Genomic DNA, 24,435 nt, shown 5'->3' on the forward strand with positions numbered 1-24,435 from the left:
GTCAGTCAGACAAATGAGACAAGCCTTGACACCACAACCAGATAGGAAAGAAACTGCAAGACTGTTACCTCACTTTCACAAATCGAACTGGGGTGCCTCTGAACAGCAAAGTAAATGACAAGTGAGCCCTTGAAAAGAGTGTTCTACCATATTGACAAGAGTCTTCCCCAAACAGCTCCAGGAAAGACTACTTCTTAAAACAAAATTGGGATATAATTTCTAAAAATGCAAATTCACAAAATAAATTCTGAACTTCTAGATAACCTTGGAATTATTATTTCCATATTATCACATCTGAACGGGAACAAGCAAGAAGGACCAAATATGTTTTCCCCTCTCTAAGTGGCATCACTGGTTTTTTTCTGTCTTCCTAACTTGAAACATGCTTTTGCTTTCAAAGTAGTTTTTGGGCAACAGTCATATTTATCTCTGTGGGGTTCCAGGGACAACTTTTTCATTGTCTCAAGTCTAAGTAGGCCAGTGGATGCTCCAAAATGTAGTTTCTGCATGTATGTTTTTGTTTAATCAAGCCATGAGGCAAACACTTTATATCACAAGTCAAAGAGGATGGACATAAATAACTCCTTTCAGAGCCCACTGTGGACTTCACGAGGAAGAGGGGCCTGTGCCGTTACACATAAATTTTGCAGATCTGTGGGCTTCTCAGTTCATAGCACTCAACGCCCTGGCTCCTCAGCAACTCCTTCTCTTCTGCTGCATCTCGAGATTTCAGCTGGGGGAAGTGGGCCGGAGAGGTGAGGAAATCGTAGTGCCGCTCCAGATAGCGCAGGTAGATGAGCATGTGCAGAGCGTAGGCCAACACCAGCAGCAGGATCAGGGACATGGCCAGGCCGATCAGAATGGCTGGCGAGAAGGAGGAGGCACAGTCTCGGGGCTTGGCAAACTGCCTCCCCTTGATGGTGAAGCCTTGGATCTGTCAGGACAAAGAGCTCAAGTGACATATTCTTTCTCTCCTAAGATCTACCTCGCACCTGTGCTGAGGGTTCTGGACTCCTAATTAACCGAATTTAAGACAATGGGTAGTGAGTTCTACTTTCTGACTAATTTGAGCAAATGATCTAACAAATGTGAATGTGCTTATGGGGACAATGAAACAATTTTCAATCAAGACTGACCCAGATACTCTGAGATATATGGTAATCATAATTAAGAGGCTCATGAAACTCAAGTCTCTGAAGTAAAACCTCTCAATCTGATCCTTAGAAATATTCTAGTTCATCTAAAAAATAACTTTGTGGTGTCTCTAAAATTCAAAGTACACTCAAAATCTTATAAATGTTAGCATAAATTTCACAAAGAATAATTAAGTCTCACTTCCTCTGCCTTTGATTCTATTAATAGGAAGTGGACAGGAAGAGTCTCCTAAAAGAAGCTATCATAGTCCGCAATGAGGCAAAATACAGATAATAAAGGCTAATACCTACCAAAGATTTTTTATGTAGTAGATACTGCTTTAACTCATTAAAAAATCACAAGAGACTATGATTATGTTACTATTTAATGGGTGAGGAAATTGAGGCACAGAAAAGTTCAGTAACTTCCCCAGAGTCCCATAGCAATAAGTACAGTAAAGATATTTTATATTTCAATTCATTTTACTTTTTCACTTATTTAAGTGCAGTGAAATTATAATTCAAACTCAGGCAGGTTGGCTTCACTTCTCAGTTTACAACTCTACAAGTCCGACACCACCGCCCACTCTTTATCAGTTGTACCATACATACTTGTACTGCTTTTGGAAGAGCTACATACCAGCCCCTATGTGCATCCTGCCCAGAGAATGGAAAGAAGAGCTTTCGTACATGTGCAAACAAAGTGGCTCAAATACTTGGAACTAGAAGAGGCTGGAAAGGACAACAGGCTCTGTATCCAAATACGGTCACAATGAAAGAAACTGAGCTACAGGGGAACTACTCTAAACGAGAGCAATCATTTCTAGAAGACAGCTCCCACACCTAGTTGGCTTTTAGAATCGAATGCTACACAACATCATCTCAGTCACCTGGTTGGTTTTACAGAGGTACATCAGAAAACTGAATTATCCATGAGTGCTTAGTGAGAACTCATTTTTATGACTTAAGTGGGTGCTTGGCCATTTTTCCATGCTAAAAATGCCTGTAGCCATAGACTAGAGGCCTTGCCCATCCAATTGTCTGTGCACACTAGACTGAATCCAGAACCAGCTCCAAAAGGAAACTCTTGACCTGGCTTCTGGGGTCCTTGGCCCATCCCTCTATGTTGGAGGCAAAGTGGCCTTCTCTTCAGACTAGTGCCTGCAGGGTCACGCTCTTGACAAAACGACAAAAGATGGCCTCATCTGATGCTGCAACTCCAGCCAAAGAGACTGTCCTCACATTGACTGTTATTTCATTCTCAAGACTTTGTTGAGACAAGTATCTGTGGAGAATGACTAAAGGGTAACTTGTCCATCCATTTTCTGGACTAGTGGTTGTAAACACCCTGTACCGAGCCCATTGGCGAGTTTTGTTAGGCCCAAAGTTTTGGACATCCTGAGAATTTCCTATTAAAAATCAAGACTTCTAGCTTCCATTGAAAAACTGAAGACCCAGCAACACAGCCAACATTCTTAAGAAGTAAAAATTAAATAGCTGGAGTTGAATAAACATACTCTTTGTGATGCTGGTTACACTTTACCAGTCCTCAGATGGCCCACCAAAGGCATCTCAGCTTGCCATGCATGTGACATCACGCTACTTTCTTCTTAGAATAAATCAGATGGGCAAAGCCACCTATGTGGAATGCAGCCTTTGGTATATACACACCTGGATCACTATCACTACCACATCTTTCGTGGACTGACCTTGCACTCCACTATCTGCTTATAGCAAAGGTGTTTTAACAAGGCCCACCTGTGACATCCACGGCTGTGTTCGCTGTAAGGCTGCTGTCACAGATACTGGCACAACCGTACCAGCGATGAATGTGCTCCCCACAAGCATGCTTCCAACAGTCTTTTGAACCCCAAGCACATGTAAATGAGCAATTCTTTCTTATAGTGGATGTTCCAAAGCTTCACAGCCAAATCACTGTACCACTTCCAGCCAGATCAGACAGAAGGTCTTGCAGTTTTGTGTACCAACCTCACTGGTGGCTCCAATTGATTTTTTCTTCCTTTGTTTTTCTTAAGCCACATGTTTTTGCCCATTTTAAAAATATTTTTATTGTAAAATATACATGACAAAAAAATTGCCAACTTAACCATTTTTAGGTGTACAGTTCAGTGACATTAAGTACATTCATGTTATTGTGTAACCATCACCTTCATCCACCTCTAGAACTTTTCATCTTGCGAACTTTAAGTCCATTAAACACCAATTCCTCCTGTCCCTCTTCTCCCAGCTCCCTGAAAACACCATTCTATTCCCAAATCTGACTACTGTAGGTATTTCATATAAGTGAATTCATACAAATATTTACCCTTTGATGTCCACTTTATTTCACTGAGCACAGTATCAAAGTTCATTTGTGCTGTTGCCTATATCTAAATTTTCTACCTTTTCAGGTCTGCATAATATTCCACTGCACATATACACTAGCCTTTTCCATGCATCCATCAATGAACATTTAGGTTGTTTTCATCTTTTGGTTATTGTCAATAATGCTGCTATTAACATGTGTACACAAATATCTGTTCAAGTCCCTGCTTCCAATTCTTTTAGGTATATACCCAGAATCACATGTTAAGTCTAGGTTTAATTTTTTGAGGATCTACTACCATATCATTTTCCATAGCAGCTACGCCGTTTTAAATTCCCACCAGCAATGTACAAGGGTTCTAATTTCTCCACATCCTTGCCAACATTTGTTATTTTCTGTTCTGGGTTTGCTTGGGTTTTTTTGTTGTTGTTGTTGTTTGTTTGTTTTTAATAACAACCATCCTAATGGGTCTGAAGTGGTTTGTGCATTTTTCAAAGTCTGTTTTCTTCCAATGTTTCTCTAAGTCACCCTAAATCATTTCTGAAAGAGATATAAATCAGTCAGTTCCTCTCAATCAGGCAAGATTTTTGTGAATTATTCCTTGTTTTCAATATTACTTTGTGCCTGCTTCTTTTTTTAAAATGCAAGGGAGAGAAATATGTATAATAATTATATATATTATAATTATATATAATATAATATAATGTATATAATATATACATATACATAAAATATATACTATGTATAATAATATATACTTTTAAAATATTGATAAATATACATTATATACATTATAAAGTGGCTCTGATGTCAGACAGTACAGAATTCAAAATCTGCTTCTACCATTTACCAGTTATATCACTTTGAAAAATTATGTAATCATCAGAGCTTCAGTCATCCCATTTTTAAAACAGGGATAATGACAGCAATCCTGCAACATTATGATAACTTTTAAAGACAAAGTGTGTAAAATAACCACAAGAGTGCTGACACACAGGATGCAGGGGCGCTCATAAGTAGTAGTTACTGGTAATCCATGCCTGACACAGTCCTGGCTGTTGCCACACAGTAAGGCCATGACTTCTTTACCTCCATAAAAGAAAGGCCAGAAATCAAGAGGGTGAAGTAGTTTATCCAGGTAGCTGACAAGCAATTTGAAACCAAGTCTTTCTTTCAAACTCCAAAATGCAAACTCTTTCCCTACCCCAAGCTGCACACTTCTCCACGCTGAAGGTAAGAGGAAGTAAATACATTTACATTTGGAAAAGATTGGGCAGTGCCCATAAAAGGGACATGCAAACCCATGCCTATTGCAGTGAGTTAGAAGAATGAGTGAAGCTCTCTTCACAGGTTAACAGGACAGAGGAAGTTGACTGATGTCTCTCTGCCTGAGATTCTGGTGGTGAAAGAAACGTCTAATGCCCCCATGCCTTTCCCCAAATACTTTCAAGAGGATCTCTCGGATATTTTTACTTCTTGGCTGACAGTTCCATTCCTGTGCTGCCTAAGCTGTCACTCAGGCTACAGATGTACTACTTATCTGTCCTGATAGGATCACTGCTCCACTCCCTGAAGGAAATAAAATAATTATCCAACAGTTCCTCTCCCCAGAAGGGCCTCTCACTCCAGGAAGTGTCAGTCACTGGGCTTCATGCCACAGCTTCCCTCCAGTTTAGATTGCTGGCATTCCTCACTGATAATTATTAGTGGCTGCATAAATGTGAATGTAAAAGCAAGTCAGGGGGATGGGAGGCAGTGCGTAGGGTGTGGGTAGGGCACAGGGAGAGAATATTCTATCCTATTCCATTCCATTTTATGACTTAGAAGATAAAGAATAAATACCCATATTATTTTAAAGGTATCCATTCCCCTCTTTTCCTTAAACATCTATATTTCAGGTGTTTTCCAACACTGGATTTCTTTGGCACCAAACAGACAGGTACACTGAGCATATGTTTTAGTTTATTACCTGGAAATCAACAAACGTGACCTCCCACAGGCTTGACGTATCATCTGTGTAGCTGGGCAGCAAGAGGGCATCATACCGCTGCAGGCTGCTGACACGCTGGCAATGGTAGGAATAACTCGACGGAGCGTATATGCCAGTTGCATTAAAAGTTGCTTGGACTGAATTATTGAAAATAATCTCAACTCGCTGCAGACTAAACCAGCTCTGGAGGTACAACTTGTTGTAATTGGTAAGGGTGAATCTGAAAATGGTTACAAACAGTATTACTGCTAAAGCACTCTGATATTTGCTGACACAGGAAATCATCTATGAGCAGTGCAATAGCACCCTCTTTTGTCATGTAGTAGAACTGGTTTGGAGAGTTTACGTCTAGTGCTAAACCAGTCTCCTAATAGGTATGAATGAAAGCAAATGATAGGGCAGACCCTGAAAGTGAATAGTACAAATTCCTTCGAAAAGAAAAATGCAAAAAGCTTTATCTGTTTTTTTTTTTTTTTAACATGTAGTAGACACTATTATTGTCCTCATTTCACAGGGGAGGAATCAAAACACAGAGGGGTTAAATAAATGGCTTGTGCAAGTCTACTTGGACATTGAGTATTGGAGCTGGGCTCCGAATCCAATTTGAGACTAGAGCCTTTACTCTTAGCCATTTTAGAATGGAATATTCCCCAGCAATAATAAAGTTATAATATGCCATGATTATTTTTTTCATTAAAAGAACAAACAAATGTGTAATTGCATAGAAAAAAAAATTCAGGAAGGACAGAGATCAAATGTTAATAATGATTACAAATGCTGGTTAAATTATGAATGATTTTCAAGTTCTTTTTAAAGAGAAGTATTTTCTGATTTTTTTGTTTTGTTTTGTTTTCTGGTCATGTATCAGGCTCTAAGAGACCAGACCCTGAGACAATGATGTTAAGAGAAGGAAGTATTTGGGGGAGGCAGTCCCAAATTTATTTAGGAATTCAAAATATGTCAAATGGGGAAAAGAGAAATGACAGAGGAATGGAAGATACCCCAAAAGGACACATTATTAAGCAAGTTTCCACTGTGGGCAAGTGGGGGTTGACACTCATGGGGTACATTGGGAATGAAGGTAGTTCACATGCCTGTTATCTGACCTTTGGGTGAGGGATCTGGGATATTTATACACTTGTTTCAGTCATTGGTTCAGAGTTGCTGGGGTAGAGATGGGACGCAATGTACCACTTTGGCTAAAGAAAGCTTTTATGCAAAGAAAAGTTGACAGTTCAAAGTTGAGCTGGTAGACTACAGTGCTCTCAAATGGAAAAGCTCAAAGTGATATAGATGGGGTACTGACAGCATCTACCACATTCCTTTATCATCAGAAAAAAAATAATAAAGCCAAACTACTCATTCCTATATCAAACAGATATGTATATTTTTGTTTGCATATGTTTCCTCACCTTGTGGGATTCTATTTTCCTTATAAATTTTATCTAAAAGATGAGGACATGTATTTTCTAAATTATGACCAGTGAAACAATAGTGGTTCCATGAAATATAGGCAAGAGGAAAGAGCTTTCCAAAGTAAACAAAGGAAATGAGAAGTTCATCAAAGTTACCAAGCGCTGCAATCTTCCTTAAAAGCATGTCTTCACAGTTACTTTAATATACAAATTAATACTGTGAATCTCTAAGAGAAGAACATGGTATGCAGTTTTTCTCAAACACATTTGACCAGAGAACCCCTTCCCTGGGGAATCTTATAAATATTTTCACATAGCATAAGTGCTCCATAGAACACAGCTTAGGAAAGACTGTCCTAGCACATCCTGCTGCTTTTTCAAGTGATGTTAAAGACAGGGCTGTTTATCTCCACTGAAAGGTTGGCCCAATAGGAATGGAAACATTTTATTTTTATAAGAAAAAAAATGTAATGCCTTGAAGTAATGCCCCACTCCTGGAGCAGTTCCTAACTACTTGAATAAAACACTGTTGGCAGATGCATTCTTCCAGACATAAACATAGCAAAATGGAGGCCTGGATTGTCTGCTGAGAAATTCAGCTACAGAGACTTTATTTGCTATTATGAAGTGATAAGTGTGATTCATTGTAAGCCACGATATAGAATATAACTTCAAACCAGAGATGCAGTTTTGGAGCTTTACATATATTCTTTGCTCAGAGGAAAAAAGTACCACATTTTCAGGTTCATGTGATTTCTAAGTCCTAACTGAAGAAGGAAAAATTGATACAGATGCTTTGGTAGAAACTAAAGAAATCATTCCTATAGGATCCTACCATAATATCACTGACTCTGTGTAGTTAGTTATACGTGGCATTTCACACGTCACTGCTTGGCACATAGTGGGCCCTTGATACTACATGTTGAATGAATAAATTACATGGAGCCAATGTGAAGGGCTGAATCTAAGACCCTTCAAAGTAGTATCCTCACCTACCTTATATCAAGACCTTTGGGAATTTCAGCATCACCAAACTTCAGAGACAAACTACGAAAACAGAAACAATACAGTCCATCAGAACAGAAATAACCTTTACTTCATCGTACACTAAAAAATTACCTCAAAATACAACTAAAATAATAAAACTTACAGAATAAACATATAGCAATTTTACAATCTTGAAACAGCCAATAGTTTCTTGAAAAAATACAGAACCATAAGAGACTCTTAATCATAGGAAACAAACTGAGGGGTGCTGGAGGGGATGGGGGTGGATGGATGAGATAACTGGGTGATGGATGTTAAGGAGGACATGTGATGTAATAAGCACTGGGTGTCACATAAGACTGATGAATCACTGACCTCTGCCTCTGAAAACAATAATACATTATATGTTAATTTTAAAAAACTTAATATAAAAGTATGAACTATAAAGGAAAAATTGATATATTGGACTTCCTTAAATTGAGAATTTTTACTCTTCAAAAGACAGTGTTAAGAAAACAAAAATCGTAAGCCAAAGAACAAGGGAGAATATTTCCACAATACATATAGACAAAGAACTAGTATCCAGAATATAATTAACTAACTACTAGTATCCAGAATATTATTAACTAACAACTCAATAATAAGAATACAACTTAGCTTAAAAATAGTGAAAAGAAAAGTACTCCACAAAGGAAGATATACATATAGCTAATAAATACATGAAAAAATGCTTAACATCCTTAGTTATCAGTAAAACATAAAATAAAACCACAATAAGATAAAAGCATCATGGTACAGTAATTGAAATAATTAAAACTTTTTTTAAGAACCTACTCTTGGAGTGCCTGGGTAGCTGAGTCGGTTGAGCATCCGACTCTTGGTTTCCACTCAGGTGGGAATCTCAGGGTCCTGAGATCAAGCCCTGTGTCAGGCTCCACAATGGGAAAGGGGCTTGCTTGGGATTCTCTCTCTCCCTCCGTCCTTTCCCCACATTTTTGCTCTCAAAAAAAGAACCTATTCTTAAGCAATTAATATCCACATTATTCACACTTTTCTGAAAGTTAACACAAGATTTCCTGGATGTGAGACAGAGTATTACCAATTCATAGCAATAACCACATTGGTTTCCCTTTTAACCCAATTCTTGTGCCTGGGCAACATGATGAGAGTCAGATGTCATCCTGTTCATACTGTGATTTGAAATACAAGTGAGGAACACCAAAATTGTGAGTCTGGGAGTTTATGTAATAGAGAGACAGCAGTTCCCTTTGAGAGAGGGAAACACTTGCTTCCTTCATGTCAAAGATTTTCCTTGACATGCAAAAAGAGAAGAGTACTAGGTACCTACCTCACAATGTAAGCCGATGAGTTTTATCAGCCTTTGGATGGGAATAAATAGTTTACCATAAAGGTGAATGTGAATTTGTCTCTAAGAAGAAGGCAAGTAGCCTCTGTATGTTTCCAAGCACTGAAATGTTTCCATGGTCCTGAGGTTCATTACTCCTTGACAGTAGTTCATTACTCCTTGACTCATTGACATTCATCTAAGATGGTTAATCTCTTACTAACTCCAAGGCTTATTTTTTAACCCAAGTTACAGTCAAATTTGTCCAGAAATTACTAACCATGAAGAAACATAAAACTATTTTCCTTACAATCATTGACCATACCAAGTGTCAGCAAGAATGTAAAGCAAATAGAACCTCCTCATACAATGCTAGTGGAAAGGTAACTGATACAATGACTTTAAAAAACAATTTGGCAGTTTCTTAAAAAGCTAAACATACACATACCGTATGATCTAGCCATTCTACTTGTAGGTATTTAAGAAAAAGGAAAATATACACTCCTACAAAGACTTGTACATGAATGTTTAAAGCAACTTTCCTTAGAAAGCTATCTAAAATCTGGGGCAAAACCAAATTTCCATCAAGAGGTGGACAGATAGGCGCTTGGGTGGGTCAGTTGGTTGGGTAACTGCCTTCGGCTCAGGTCACGAACCTGGAGTCCCAGGACTGAGTCCCGCAATGGGCTCGCTGTTCAGCGGGGAGTCTGCTTCTCCCTTTGACCCTCCCCCCTCTCTCACTGTTCCACTCTCTCTCAAATAAATAAATTAATTACATTTTTAAAAAGGAGGTGGATGGATAAATAAGTTGTAGTCTATCCATATGATGGAATACTTACTACTCAGCAGTTAAAAAGAAACATCACTTTGACTTTGATATGTGTAACAATGTAGAAGAATATCAAAATATCATGTTAGGTGAAAGAAGCCAGACTGAAAGAGTATACAGCATATGACTATATTTATTTACTTATTTATTAAAGATTTTATTTATACATTTTGGAGAGAATATATGAGAGCAGGGAGGGGCAGAGGGAGAAGGAGAAAGAATCTGAAGCAGGCTCTGCACTGAGTGCAAGCAGGGCTCGGTCCCACAACCTCAAGATCACGACCTGAGCCAAAACCAAGAGTCAGACATTTAACTAACTGAGCCACCCAGGTGCCCCTATATTATTATATTTATATAATATTCTAGAAAATGCACACTCACCTATAACTATACAGAGCAGATCAGTGGTTACCTGGAGGGGTGACCTGGGAGTGGCAGGAGGGAAAGATTACAAAGTGCACAAGGAAACTTTTGAGGGTGATGAAAATGCTTGTTGTTTTGATCATAGTAATGGTTTTGTGGGTGTACAAATATGTCAAAACTGATCAAACTGTGTACCTTAATATGTGCAGTTTAGTGCATTTTATTAATGTTTCAATAAGGTTAAAAATAAAAATGAGAAAAAGCTGAAGAACTGAAATGAGAAAATGTGAAAATTTTAAATACAGAAAGGATATGCAGCTATGTGACATTATAATGTACAGAAGTTATAACACCTCAACATACATTATAAAACCAAAAAAGCAAAAGTGGATAACCATAAATGCTCAATTACAAGCTTGGAAACAATATCACACAAATGTAATCTCATTAGTTTGGTCCTACCTATCAAGAAATAGAAATGTCAGTGATTGAGCTGAAATTTATTATCATACTATTTATGGGGAAAGGGGAATATTTCGTATATTTACAAAATAAGCCAGATAAAGTTACTAAGAGAATTATCTCTATTTCCTAACACTGTAAGCTTAGATACATTAGAAGCATTTGTTTATGAACTTTTTTTTTTAAGATTTTATTTATTTTATTTGACAGATAGAGATCACAAGTAGGCAGAGAGGCAGGCAGAGAGAGAGGGAGGAGGAAGCAGGCTCCCCGCTGAGCAGAGAGCCCGAGGGAGGGCTCGATCCCAGGACCCTGGGATCATGACCCGAGCCAAAGGCAGAGGCTTTAACCCACTGAGCCACCCAGGTACCCCTGAACTTTTTTTTTTTTTCAAAGATTTCATTTATTTATTTAACAGAGAGAGGTCACAAGTAGTCAGAGAAGAAGGCAGAGAGAGAGAGGAGGAAGCAGACTCCCTGCTGAGCAGAGAGCCCAATGCCAGGCTTGATCCCAGGAACCTGGGATCATGACCTGAGCCGAAGGCAGAGGCCTTGACCCATTGAGCCACCCAGGCGCCCCCATTTATGAATATTTTATAAGCTGATTTATTCAGTAAAGCAAGTCTCCAAAAAGGCCTTTCTCTAAGAATATTCTCATAGTCTATTACAAAGTACTTAAAATACTTTAATGAAATAAAATTTCTTTCTTGAATAGTATTTTACAAATCTGACTGGTCACTAATTTTAACAGAAGTTTCTCTTCCTCTTACAAAGAATCAGAATTGTTTGGCTATCCATAAAATGACAGTGTAGCTGATGACCTAAACCTCAAAGCAAGGCCATACTGAATCCACCTAACTGCTGTCCCCTTTTCCTGATGGAGCAGCTCCATGGCCTCTAAGCTTGTGGTACTCCAAGAGCTTTCTCCAGCAGTCATGATCTCAGTGAAAGCTGCTAACATGCTCTGCTGTAGAGTAAAGAACGTGCCTGATTTCAACACAGCAAATTCAACAACCATTCAGTGAGACTCTCCTAAGTGCCAGGCACTGCACCATAACCTGGGAACACGAAGGAGAAATACAAGCAAGTCACTCAAAAAAGACCTGTTTTTACTCTTCCAAGTGCTCCAACCTCCCACATTCAAAACAGACTCTGAATTCTTCAGACCATAATTGCCCAACTTCAAAATACCCCCCAGATGCTTGTATTATGCTCTGTTTGTAGGGCTTTCACTATGTAGAAAGATTTCCGTAGCAAATCAGTCTGCCAACACTTTGCCTTCCCCTGAACATTTTGTTTCCAAGCACTAAAACAAGGTCACCTTTTTTTAATCTGTGCTTTTGACCTTACATGGGTATGTCTTTACTTGGGTTTATTCTTTCAGCAACTCCCTCCCTGGTTATTGAGAATATAAGATTTCCTTGCCAGCAGAACAAAGGCATCTCACTAACATCCATGATTCACAAGAATGAGGGATGGTCTCAGTATCTGGTCCCTGCATGCCTCATGTACTGGGAAGCCTTCCATTCATCTCCATGCGTGGGCTGTCCAGGATGTCTGTACACTCGCCTGGACAGAACTCCAGGAGGTAGATGCCACTCACTCAGGACGCATCCTAGTAGAATATGTAGATGCTAACCAAGAAGAAGATCAGGTCCCAGCCAATCATTCCTTTGTGCATCCTAAAAACCAAAGCTTCCCTAGGTCCCTTCACCAGATAACAAGGCACAGGCACTATTTTACTCCAGTTATCATTAGTATGTTAGGAAGATAATATTATTACTTTGCATAGCACTTGAAGAGTTCTCAAAGTTCTCATGCATACATTTCCCAGTTTGATTTTCACAATGCAATGAGACAGAGCCAAAAGAGAGGATGTAAAACATTATTGTTAAAAACTAATTTTAGGGGCACCTGGTTGGCTCAGTGGATTAAAGCTTCTGCCTTCAGCTCAGGTCATGATCCCAGGATCCTGGGATCGAGCCCTGTATCGGGCTCTCTGCTCGGTGGGGAGCCTGCTTCCCCCTCTCTCTCTGCCTGCCTCTCTGCCTACTTATGATCTCTGTCTGTCAAATAAATAAATAAAATCTTAAAAAAAAAAAAAAGACGAATTTTAGGCCCCAGCTCTATTACCAAATAAGTTGTATGATCTTATCAAATTTCTTAACCTCTACAAGCCTTGCTTTTGGATGGTAACAGTCTGTGACTCGATAGTATTGTGAGGAATAGCAGATATTGCGCCTGGCCCAAGGCAAATGCTTCAGGCCTATTACAACTAATAAATGCCATCATCTCCATTCATAGATGATGATGCTATAGTGTCTCCTATCTGTAAAGTCACAAAGCTCACTGGCAGAACTGGGACTAGAAGCCAAGTTTTCATTCTTTCAGTCTCTGAGTTCCAGTGATCATTAAGATTTCTAAAGCCCAGAAAAACAAAAACAAAAACAAAAACAAAACAAAAACCACCAAAAACTGTGGTGCTCTGATCTTCCCCACAAATATCCTGGGGTAAGAATAAATGGAATCAAGGCAGGCTAGTCAGCCACAGACAGGCAAGATGATTCCCAGGCAATCAGCCTCTCTCCGGGCAACTGACCACAAATAAAGAGCTCTGTAGGGAATTAATTAGAGCCCAAGGATAAAGTCCTAAATGCTCAGCAGTGCTGGAGACTCTGGTAATCTGTGTTGCCACAGAATAAACAAATCTGGGGGAGGACTCTGGATGCTTATACTCACAATTTCCTAATTCCCTAATAAGACATAATCATTCTGAAGAGCAAGATACTTACTAAAACTTGTAATATTAATACAATCCATTTTTACCCATCATCAATAATTTTTAAATGAAAAGTAAAGTTCAGTAGTAAAAAAGTATTTCCAGCCAAATTATGTAAAATGAATACACACACACACACACAGATTATACAAAGCATTCTGCCCATCTAAACCAGGCCAGGACAAATGCAGACAATCTTCCAAAAGCTTTTATTATACCAGCAAATGTTGAAAGCAAGATTTACAGAAAGCAAGTGGGATATGCCAGACTTACTCCTCCTCGACCAAAACAAATACAAGCGAAAACTTTTGCTTAGATGACTAGAAAGCAGAGAAGGGTACTGGAAATTGATTTCCTCTTCAAAAGAGATATTTTTTAATCTGCTTATCTCAAATCAAAAGAAATTATTAAAATCATTTTGAACAAATATCCTAAAGAATTATCTGAAATACAGCCATTCAAAGGTACCCTTGCACATTAGCAAACTGGCAACGTTCCACTACTTGGGAACACTCCCTAGAAGCAGAAATCTGCCCTGGCTACAATCAGCCTTATCTTTTTTTACCCACTAGAAAATGTATGACTCTGCTGCCTGATACCTGAGTTCTTCCTGCTAGGACAAAAGTCGTTGGACATCTCACATTTGGAGTTGATACCAAGCCTGGAATCCTGTTCATTTTTCAGAATGAATTTGGAAAACCTTCACTTTCACAACCCTGATTTTCCTCAAGGTATTGTAACAGGAGAATTGCTTGGGGAAAAGTTTTTTTTAATTAATTTCTGATTTTTTTCTTTCATTTTAGACATTTCAGTTTAGGTATAGTGTAGACATTTTAGACATTAAACCTTTCATCAGAGATGTGTTTCAAGTTCGCTATAGAGGAACCTACTGCCGTTTTCTGAAATGCCAGAAAACTCGGCTTCCCAGTTAACAGACTACAATTTGCTCTAATGGTTTCCTCCAGCAAAGCAGTCAACTTACATGGCACTTTCTTCACTGCAGTTTGAGTTGCTAATGTCCACTGTTGTCTTCTGGCCAAAAGCTTCATCTGTAAGGTCCAGCCAGGTCTGATTCTTAAATTTTATTGTTATTCCTTTGGCCCAGAAAAGAATGCAGGGAATTCCATCCATGGAGACATTAACTGGGCTATGGTGGCTGAATGCATTCCAAGGTTCTTTTTCTAAATGTCCATGTCTGCTCAGAGTGTAGCTGAGAGTCTAGTTAATCAAATAAACAAAGTTTAAGAGACAGGTTTGTTTCCACGGCACAATACGCTTCTTGGAGTAAAAGGACTTATTTATAACCTATTGAAACTTTTATCTCACTCCAGAGTCCATGCTACTGTGAGACAAAGGAGATGATAGGTGGGTCCATCTTAATCACTTAACAAGCCTAAACTGATAGGTATACCTAAACTGAAAGGTATACGAATCTACCTATACTACCTACAGTTTGGGTGCTTCTACAATTGTTTAAAAAAAAATTGTTTAAAAAAAAAAAAAGCCAACTTTACAAACAACCATAATAGCAATATAGACTTCAAAAAGTTACCAGGCTGGGAGAGATAATGGGGATGAATAGGTGGGACACAGATTTTTAAGGCCACAGAAGTGTAAGTCTGTAAAATACCATAATGGTAGGCAGATATCATCATACGTTTGTTAAAACCCACAAAATATACAACATGAGGGATGCCTGGGTGGCTCAGTTGGTTAAGCTGCCTTCGGCTCAGGTCATGATCCCAGCATCCTGGGATTGAGTCCCACATCGGGCTCCTTGCTTGGCAGGGAGCCTGCTTCTCTCTCTGCCTGCCATTCTATCTGCCTGTGCGCTCTCTCTCTCGCTCTCTCTCTCTCTCTGACAAATAAATAAAAATCTTAAAAAATATATATACAACATGAAGAGTGAATCTGAATGTAAACCATGGCCCTTACTTAATAATATTGTATCAATATTTGTTCCTCGACTTTAAGAAATATACCACAATAACACAAGATGTTAAACAAAGGGGAAACTGGAGGGGGAGGGATTGAGGGAGCATATGGGAATCTTCTATTTTGTTCAATTTCTTCTGTAAACCATTTTAAAACTACTCAAAAAAAAATCTAGTAATTAAAAACAAAAATTCACCATGCCATGAACTAATGGCAGTAATTTATCTCTTTAGAAAATAGGTACCCAAATAAGGCAAGATTTTAAAATTAAGAAATTAAAATGCAAACATAACAAGAGGTTTCTAGATATCAAGCCTAATTCTCCAGACCACTAATAACCAACAGAACATTCTGCAAAATTGGATAGTCTGTATCTACACTGTCCTGTGCAGCAGCCACTGACTTCTGTAGCTATTATGGTACTGGAAATGGAGGCAGTGCAACTCAGACTAATTTTTAATTTCACTTAACATTACTTCATTTGAATTTAAATTTAAATAGTCCCATGTGGCTAATAGCTATTGCCTTGGGCAGTGCATCTCCAGATCATGGAATATATAAAAACTAGCAGGGTTCTAACATCATTCTTCATCTTATGAAATCTGAGACAATGCACTTCATTACTGAAGTCACAGATATCTGAAAGAAGATCCACTTATCTAGATCAACTATTCCATACCAATTACTCCAATATAAGTACAGCTAAAAGAAAAATTAAAGGGGTAGTAGCAATCCAAGCTTACCAGTAACCAAAGATAAACTCTCACTATAGTGATCCTCTCTGGACAACAACAAAAGCAAAACTGAATATTGTAATGAAAATACACAAGAGCAAGTAAAACTTTAGTTTTTTATTTACTAGAAGACTACCATAAACCATTCTCTCCCCAAAGCTTAAGCAAGAATGTTAGTTATTAAAAAATTATTATTTATATTTTCACATTTTTTCTGACCTAATTCAATGTGTGTTTAAAAAAAATTTTTTTAAAGATACAACCTAGTTTCCTAATATATCCTTACCTGAGTGATTGGTACTGTTGTGAAATTCTGGATTGGATTCACATCTCCATTACTCTGCTTATCTGTCAAATAAATGATATGAATACAAAGGCTAAATGTCACTGATTGATTAATGTACCTGAATGATACTAAAATGGTAGGCACTATAAAATATACGAGGCTTGGGCCTCTTCTGGCTCATAACCTTAGAATACACCAGTTTAAGAGATTTTTACATGAGATACTCCTGCTCCAATCACCATATTCAGAGAAGCCCAACACAAACAACACCCTTCTCCTCAACCCTTCAAGGAATCATACAGGCAAATACAGTTCTTACCGTTTATAACCACTTCTTTATTTGAAGATGTTCGAGAGATGAAACTAGAAAAAACAAAAATTAAAAAAAGATGCTGAACATAGATCTGTATTTCAGATTTCATAGGAAGTTTTAAGGAGGATATTTGTTTATCACATCTCAAGAGAATACAGAAACTTAAAGGAAGTCAAAACTGTCCAGTTTTTCCTAGTGAGTTTCTGATTTTAAAAAATTATACATGTTCTTCAAAGAAAATAAGGAAAAGTCAAAACTTCTTAAAATTTGTAAATATCAACCCTAATTTTATCCATTGAATACTATTGTTGAGGGTCTACCAGGTGCCAAGTAGTGTGCTGAACACTGAGGTCTAACCAGAATAAATAGTAAACAAATAATCAAATAATGAAGCATAATAAAATCTTTTACAATGAAATTTTATACTCATCATATTGTTACTATATTAAAGCAAAAATATTAAATCCTTTTTATTAAAAAAAAAAGACTCAATTACCACAACGCTATTTCTGAAAATTATGGGGATTTAAATTATAATATATATTCTTCCAGGTTTTCACTCTACACACACACAAACACAGAACTCTAAACACACAATGCACATAAATTTACTTTTTATAAAACTCAAAAACAGGTATATGTAAACATCCTGTTTTGGAGCCTGCAAAATTTTCTTCAACTTAAAAATATATCACAAATATTTACTTATGTAATTATAACTTAGACCCTAACTTAGAAGATCTATACATCTTTTATTATGGAGTATTGTGAACACATACAAATATAAATAGAAAAACATAAGCCCTCTTCCCACCCCCAGGTACTTGTACCCACCACCCAGCTTTAGTAATTATCATGTTATAAGCAATCTTGTTTCACCTATGAGCTCACCCACTTCCCTTCTTTGGTATTATTTTGAAGGAAATATCAGATATTATATGATTTAAGTATGTATTTCTAAAAGATAAGGGCTTTTTATAATAATAGCCCAATTACATCTAGAAAATATTAATAATTTCTTTAACATTAACTATCATATCAGGGCTTAAATCTCTAACTGTGTCATAAATGTCATAAAAATTTCGTTTATTGTATATTTAAATTCTTTCAGAACTTGTACCTTGTGGTATATAAGAATGTAGATCAAATTCTATATTTAAGAGATTGCTATCCAAGACCTATATAAATAATTATTATATTAACTCAATATACTTACAATTAGAGAAATGTATATACATATTACACAACATGGTCCATATGCAAAACATAATTTTAGCTCAAGAGTTACTAAACTGTAACATAAAATGTTTTAAAATGAATTATGTGGAGCCAATTACACAATGAATGCATCATTCTCTTGGCAATACAATCTCTATTATCTAATGAGAATTTCTGAAGATGACAAGTTGGTGGCCATGATGTCTACTCATTATTATTAATAAATTCCTGCATGTATACAAACTTATTCTCACTTTATCAGCTTTACTGAGATATATTTAAGTACAAAAAACTACACCCACTCAAATGTATATAATCTGATTAGTCTTGGCATATGCATATATCCATGACACACCACCATAATAAAGATACAGAATATCTTTACATACCACAAGTTTCCCCATGCACTCTTGCAGTAGAGAGATGTTCCCTCCACCTTCAGCCACAGGAAAACTAAAGAATTGCTTTCTGTCACTATAGTTTGCATTTTCTAGAATTATAAATGGAATCATATATATTCTTTAGTGCTCAGCTTCTTTCCATCTAAACATAATGACTAGAATTCATTGGGGTTATTATATGGATCAATATCCCATTCCTTTTTATTGCTGAGAAATGTTTCACTGTGTGGATATACCACATTTTGTTTGTGTAGGCATTCATTGATGGACATTTATGATGTTTCTAGTTTGGGGCTACTACAAATAAAGATATAAATATATTTGTGTATAGGGCTTATATGGCATTTTTTTTGTTTCTCTTGAATAGATACTGAGAGGAATGGCTGAGTCATATAGTAAAAGTTTAACTTTAAACAAAACTCCCAATCCATTTCACTATATGAGCTTTTCTATGGCCCCACATTCTTGTAATACATTTGTACTGTAAATCTGTTTAATTTCAGCCATTCTCATACATATGGATTGCTATCACATTATAGTTTTTCATTTCCCTGATGACTAACAAGTGAGCATCTTTTCTCATGCCTATTCAACATTCATGTATTTTCTTAGGTGAACTGTGTCTTTAAACATTTTATCAAATTTTTAAGTTAACTGTCCTCTTCTTATTGAATTGAAAGAGTTTTCTGCATGTGTACAAGTCCTGTGTCAGATATATGTACTGAAAACATTTTCTTCCATTCTATCTTGCTTTTCCATTTTCTTAATGGGGAATTTCAAAATGGAAACATTTTAATTTTCATAAAGTCTAATGTATTTGTTTTTCTTCTTTTATTGTCTGTGTTTCTGAGTCTAAACCATTTTCTTAACATAATGTCACAAAATTTTCTCCTGTGTTTTATCTGGAAGTTTTAAAGTTTTAGCTTTTACATTTAATTCTGTTACCCATTTTAAGTTGTAAGATGCGGTACTTGTAACATTTTAGAGCTTGAGACAAGGAAAGCATCCTATTAGTTTCCAGAAACTGAAAAACAAACCAAACAAAAACAAGAATCATGCAAGGATTCAGAAAATATATCTCTCACACCCTTTCACAAAAGCTAAAGGAGGATGTGCTCAAGCAAACTGAGAGGAAACCGAGAAAGAGGAAAGCACAGGCACTAACCAACAGAGGCTCTAACATAGAAGAGTGAGGAAGAGAAACTTCAGGATGCCGACTGCATATCAGACCTAGAGAGCATCAATCTAGATCGAGAGGACAAAAGAGCTCCAAAGAGGAGACCTAGAGGGAGGGTTCTAGGTAAAAGGATTTGAGGTGCTACACTACATGATAGCTGAGGGGACGTGTGAAAAGAATTAAGGATACATATATTTTTTCCTCAGAGGTTCAGTTGGTTAAGCATCAGACTCTCGGCTTCATCTTAGTTCATGACCTCAGGGTTGGGAGATCAAGACCCACATCAGACTTCACACTTCGCATAGAGTCTGCTTGAGATTTTCTCTCTCCCTCTCTTTCTTCCCATTCCCCTTCTCTTTCTCTCTCTCTCAAATAAATTAATTAATCAAAAAAAGAATACATATATTTTTAAATATTGCAAATGAAAAAGGGTAATCTTTAACTTAAGAGAAAAGGAAAGAGCTGTACAAAGGAAAAAGAAACAATTATAGTATGCTAACTGGCTTGTCAGTGAATATTATATGCATAGTCACACTGATGCCAGCATAGGTTTAACTGAAAGTAGTAATGTTACTATGTATTAGAGGGGTGATGGGGTGGGGGAGAAGAAAAGGAAGGTGAGGAAGAAAAGGAAGGAGGCAAAAACTTGTCACCAAGAATAGGAAGCTGTTAGACAATGTTGAAAATGTATATACTGAGGGGCGCCTGGGGGGCTCAGTAGATTAAGTATCTGCCTTCAGCTCAGGTAGTGGTCCCAAGGTCCTAGGATCAAGCTCCACATCGGGCTCCCCACTCGTGCTCTCTCTCTCACTCATTCTCTCTCAAGTAAATAAATTAAAAAATCTTTAAAAAAATAAGATAAAATGTACAAAGTGAGAAATCCCTTACACATATTTAAATAAAGTGGCAGTGTTGTGGATTGTATGGTTGTCCCCAACTCCCTGGAAATAATCTGAGATGTATATATCCTTGCCCTTGGCCATTTGCTTTGCAGTACCTCCCTGTATGTAGAGAATATTTCCTACCCCACAATAAGTCTCAGCTATGTTTCTTGGTCAAGTCATTGGAACATGAGTGGAAGCAACAGTGTACCAGCTCTGCAGAAACATTTCAAGGTGCTACGTGTGTTTGTCACCTCCTTTTCCTCTTCTGTCTTCCATGGTAATGGTGGGCCCAAACAGGTACTGCTCTTTCAGTCTAGGCCTTGGAATGACAAGACATGGGAAACAGCTAGGTCAGGCCTGCAACAGCCCACTGAACAGCTATCAACATGAGTGAGAAATAAATGTTTGAGATCATACAATTCTGGAAAGCTGAAGTTGTTTGTTACTAGAGAAGCTGACTAAACGGGAGACACTTTTTTTTCGTTAATTTATTATGTGTCTTGGTAACAGTTGATTTTCCTAAAACCATGTACATGTATTACTTTGATGTTTTTTTCTAATTTATTCTTTTTAAAAAGATGACTTCTGGGGCACTTGGGTGGCTCAGATGGTTAAGCATCTACCTTCGGCTCAGGTCATGATCTCCTCCAGGTCCTAGAATTGAGCCCTGCATCAGGTTCCTGGCTCAGCGTGGAGCCTGCTTCTCCTTCTGCTTGCTGTTCCCCACCCCACGCCCCCCGCCCTGCTTATGCTCTCTCTCCGACAAATAAATGAATAAAATCTTTTATACACACACACACACACACACACACACACATACATTTTCACATCACTACAAAATCTCTGAACTAAAGTAAGAGTTGAAAAGAATTAACTGGTTAAAGTTATCCATATGAATAAACTGAGGGGCACTGTTTAAAAAAATTTTTTTAAAGAAAAAAAATAAAGAAACAAAACCTATATTGTCTCTAAAATATCCCAGTCGTTGTTCATTAAAAGGGATCTCTGCAATACCTTTGAAAAAGTAATCAAGAGCCTGAAGCTTGTAGTGGCAGGTGCCATATTTTTTAAAATACGCGGTGGTCCCTCATGAGTCTGCAAAGCAATACCTTCACGAAGGTGAAGGTGAAACAGCTCTGTCATGGCTCTGTGCAGGATGAACACCACATTCCCACCATTGGCCTCTGCGGCCCTAAAAGACGAGCTAACTATACTCACCTCAGCTGACCTCTTACGTTGTCTGTTCCATCTAAACCAGCCGTCTTTAGTTCAGCTCCTTGAAGGCTTCATGTTTCCTTCTTCTCTCATAAGAGTCTTAGCATTTGCTGTTCCCTCCACCTGGAATGTTCTCTATCCTCCCCTTCTCCTCTTCCTCCCTTTGCTACAGATCACAGCTTAAATGTCACTTTCTTAAGAGCACTGTTTCTACCATCTCAGACCAGTTAAGATCCACCTGTTAGACATGTTCATAGCCTCCCACACTTTTCTTTCACAGCATGATTCACTTTGACTAATAAGAGTACCTCCTCCACCAGACTTAAAGCTTCATGAAAGCAGGGACTAGATCTGTTTTGCTCACCATTTTAGACCCAGTACCTAGCACAGCACCTAGCTATTTAAAAGTACCAAGTATTAAAAACATATGTGCTACATGCATGAATGAATAAACAGATTTAGTTAATGAACAAAGTCTGGAAGAGAAGTAGAAAAAGAGAGATCACAAAGGATGCTGTGTGAGAGGCAAAAGATTTCCTTTCATTAAAGGAATTGTTTAAACCCAGTTTAAGGAAGCAATATGTAAAAAAGAGTGGTGACCCCTACTCTCTCTAAGCTTAAGAAACAAGTATTAATTTAAAATACAGTCATCCTTCCTAGAGACTTAAGAACCTTGAATTGATGTGTAAAACTGAGATATTTTAAATTTCAGATCTATGATTTAGAGGACATTCACAAAATAGCAACTGTTGTTTCTTTCATAATAAATTAATATGCTACATTATTAGATTCAAATGATCATCAATTGATGTGATTTCTAGGGTCCCTTCTGAAGCTGAGATTATTTAAACCCTTTAACCTTGCTTCAAAAACAGAATTGGGATTTTTATAGTATTTGGGTGTACATTTTACCAGTGAAATACACAAATTAGTCATCTCTGTAAAAACAAAGTAAGGAAACCTTATTAAGCTTTAATAACCTAAGAAGTATAGGCCTCTTATTATTTGAAAATGAACTTGAGGGAAAGCACTAACTGATTTAGAAACAACGGGAAAAACAAATAGGACATGTCTGTGCTTATAGTTTTTATCAGCTGGTGACTTAAAGATTCTTTAACACGAGTTTTGGCAGACCATCTACTTGGCGCTATCCTTTGTGTTTGCACTAAATTCCCTGATATTTATTGCGATGACACATGATGAGCAATTAGGAGACAGAACATAAGTTAACTGTTATTCAAATTCTTAATATCTTCCCTTATAGATAAATCTCCATAGTCTCCCTCACACGGATGGAAAGAGCTAAAAGACAAAGGATACAGAAATAGAAGTTTTGCTTGTGAGTTTTCAACAGTATGTACTCCAAACAACTATTGTCTCCTACCAGTTAAAATGATTTGACACCTTTTCTTTGAAGAACAGGTTATGTATTTCTGAGGTTTTTAAATTTTTCCTTGCTCTCTTCTCTTGTAACAACAGCAGGAGAAAACCATCAAATGAATATTTACTTGTAAGAATAAAAGAAACCTGAACACTGATTTGAGTCATTTTCTCACATATATACTTTGATACATAATACAAATGCTTCTGTGCATTTTTAATAATTCTTGCCTCTTATAATAAATACTGTATTTTCATCTCTTATTTATAAACTACAGTTCAATGATTTTATTAGCTACAGAATGATCTAATCTAACCAATTTGAATTATAAACAAATATAACTATGCAACAATATAAAGAAATTACAGAACCATCTAATTTCACACTTGTGTTAAAGTTCACAGATGCAATGAATTAAAAAAAAAAAAAAGTGCAGTTACTCACCTTACATTCTTCCTGGCAAGTATTTGATCCAAAGTTAATGAAAATCCTATACATAAAAAGATGAGTGAAAAACTAAAGAAGATTTTTCTTCCCATCAAGAAATGAATCAGTTTCTTCAAAGCAAGCACATCTGTTAATTCTTAAATGCAAAAAGAGCAGAGGCAGTATTTTCCATGTCTTGTGACTGACAACATATTCAACCAATAAAAAGACCATATTCCCAGGATGCATTATGCATGGGAGAGGGTGGAGGGAGGGGCCTGATACTGCTTAATTTAGAGTGTAGAGTGAAAGCAGTGGGTCTATTTAGGATGTTTGCTTATTCATGAAAGATTATTAGGGAGCAGATTTTCAATTAACCTCTTTTTAGAAACTAGCATTGTTGGTTTTTTTTTTTTTTAAGATTTTATTTATTTATTTGACAGAGAGAGATCACAAGTAGGCAGAAAGGTAGGCAGAGAGGGGGAAGCAGGCTCCCTGCTGAGCAGAGAGCCCAATGCAGGGCTCCATCCCAGGACCCTGAGATCATGACCTGAGCCGAAGGCAGAGGCTTTAACCCACTGAGCCACCCAGGTGCCTGTAACTAGCATTGTTTTGACACTCTTCACTCTTAGTAAGAATCTCATACTGCTTTTCAGGAAGCTATTATATTCTCCTCAAAAATCTACAAAATATACATTATTAAATGTATTTTTCAGGTGAATAAATGATAAAAATCTCTGAAACTTACCTAATTTTACATATGTGTCCTACTTCACAGTTTCCTATTAAATTCATGACTCTCCATGTGCTAAGAAATCTGGAATATAATGGTAAAGA

The 24,435-nt window shown here is 37.2% G+C and overlaps 1 protein-coding gene across 1 annotated transcript; it reads right to left on the reverse strand.

Annotated features, from left to right (window-relative positions):
- Positions 1-500: 500 nt before the first annotated feature.
- LOC309861226 (V-type proton ATPase subunit S1-like protein) lies at positions 501-23,754 on the reverse strand. Its single transcript, XM_082723977.1, has 7 exons — positions 23,617-23,754; positions 16,903-16,946; positions 16,584-16,645; positions 14,611-14,846; positions 7,861-7,911; positions 5,429-5,669; positions 501-934 (listed from the first exon to the last, which is right to left on the reverse strand). Exons 1-7 carry the CDS (start codon positions 23,709-23,711, stop codon positions 632-634), a joined length of 1,032 nt encoding a protein of 343 aa, XP_082580103.1. The 5' UTR covers positions 23,712-23,754; the 3' UTR covers positions 501-631.
- Positions 23,755-24,435: the final 681 nt, after the last annotated feature.

This window comes from Mustela nivalis (genome assembly GCF_964662115.1).
Source record: "Mustela nivalis genome assembly, chromosome: 3".
In the NCBI taxonomy this organism is placed as follows: domain Eukaryota; kingdom Metazoa; phylum Chordata; class Mammalia; order Carnivora; family Mustelidae; genus Mustela; species Mustela nivalis.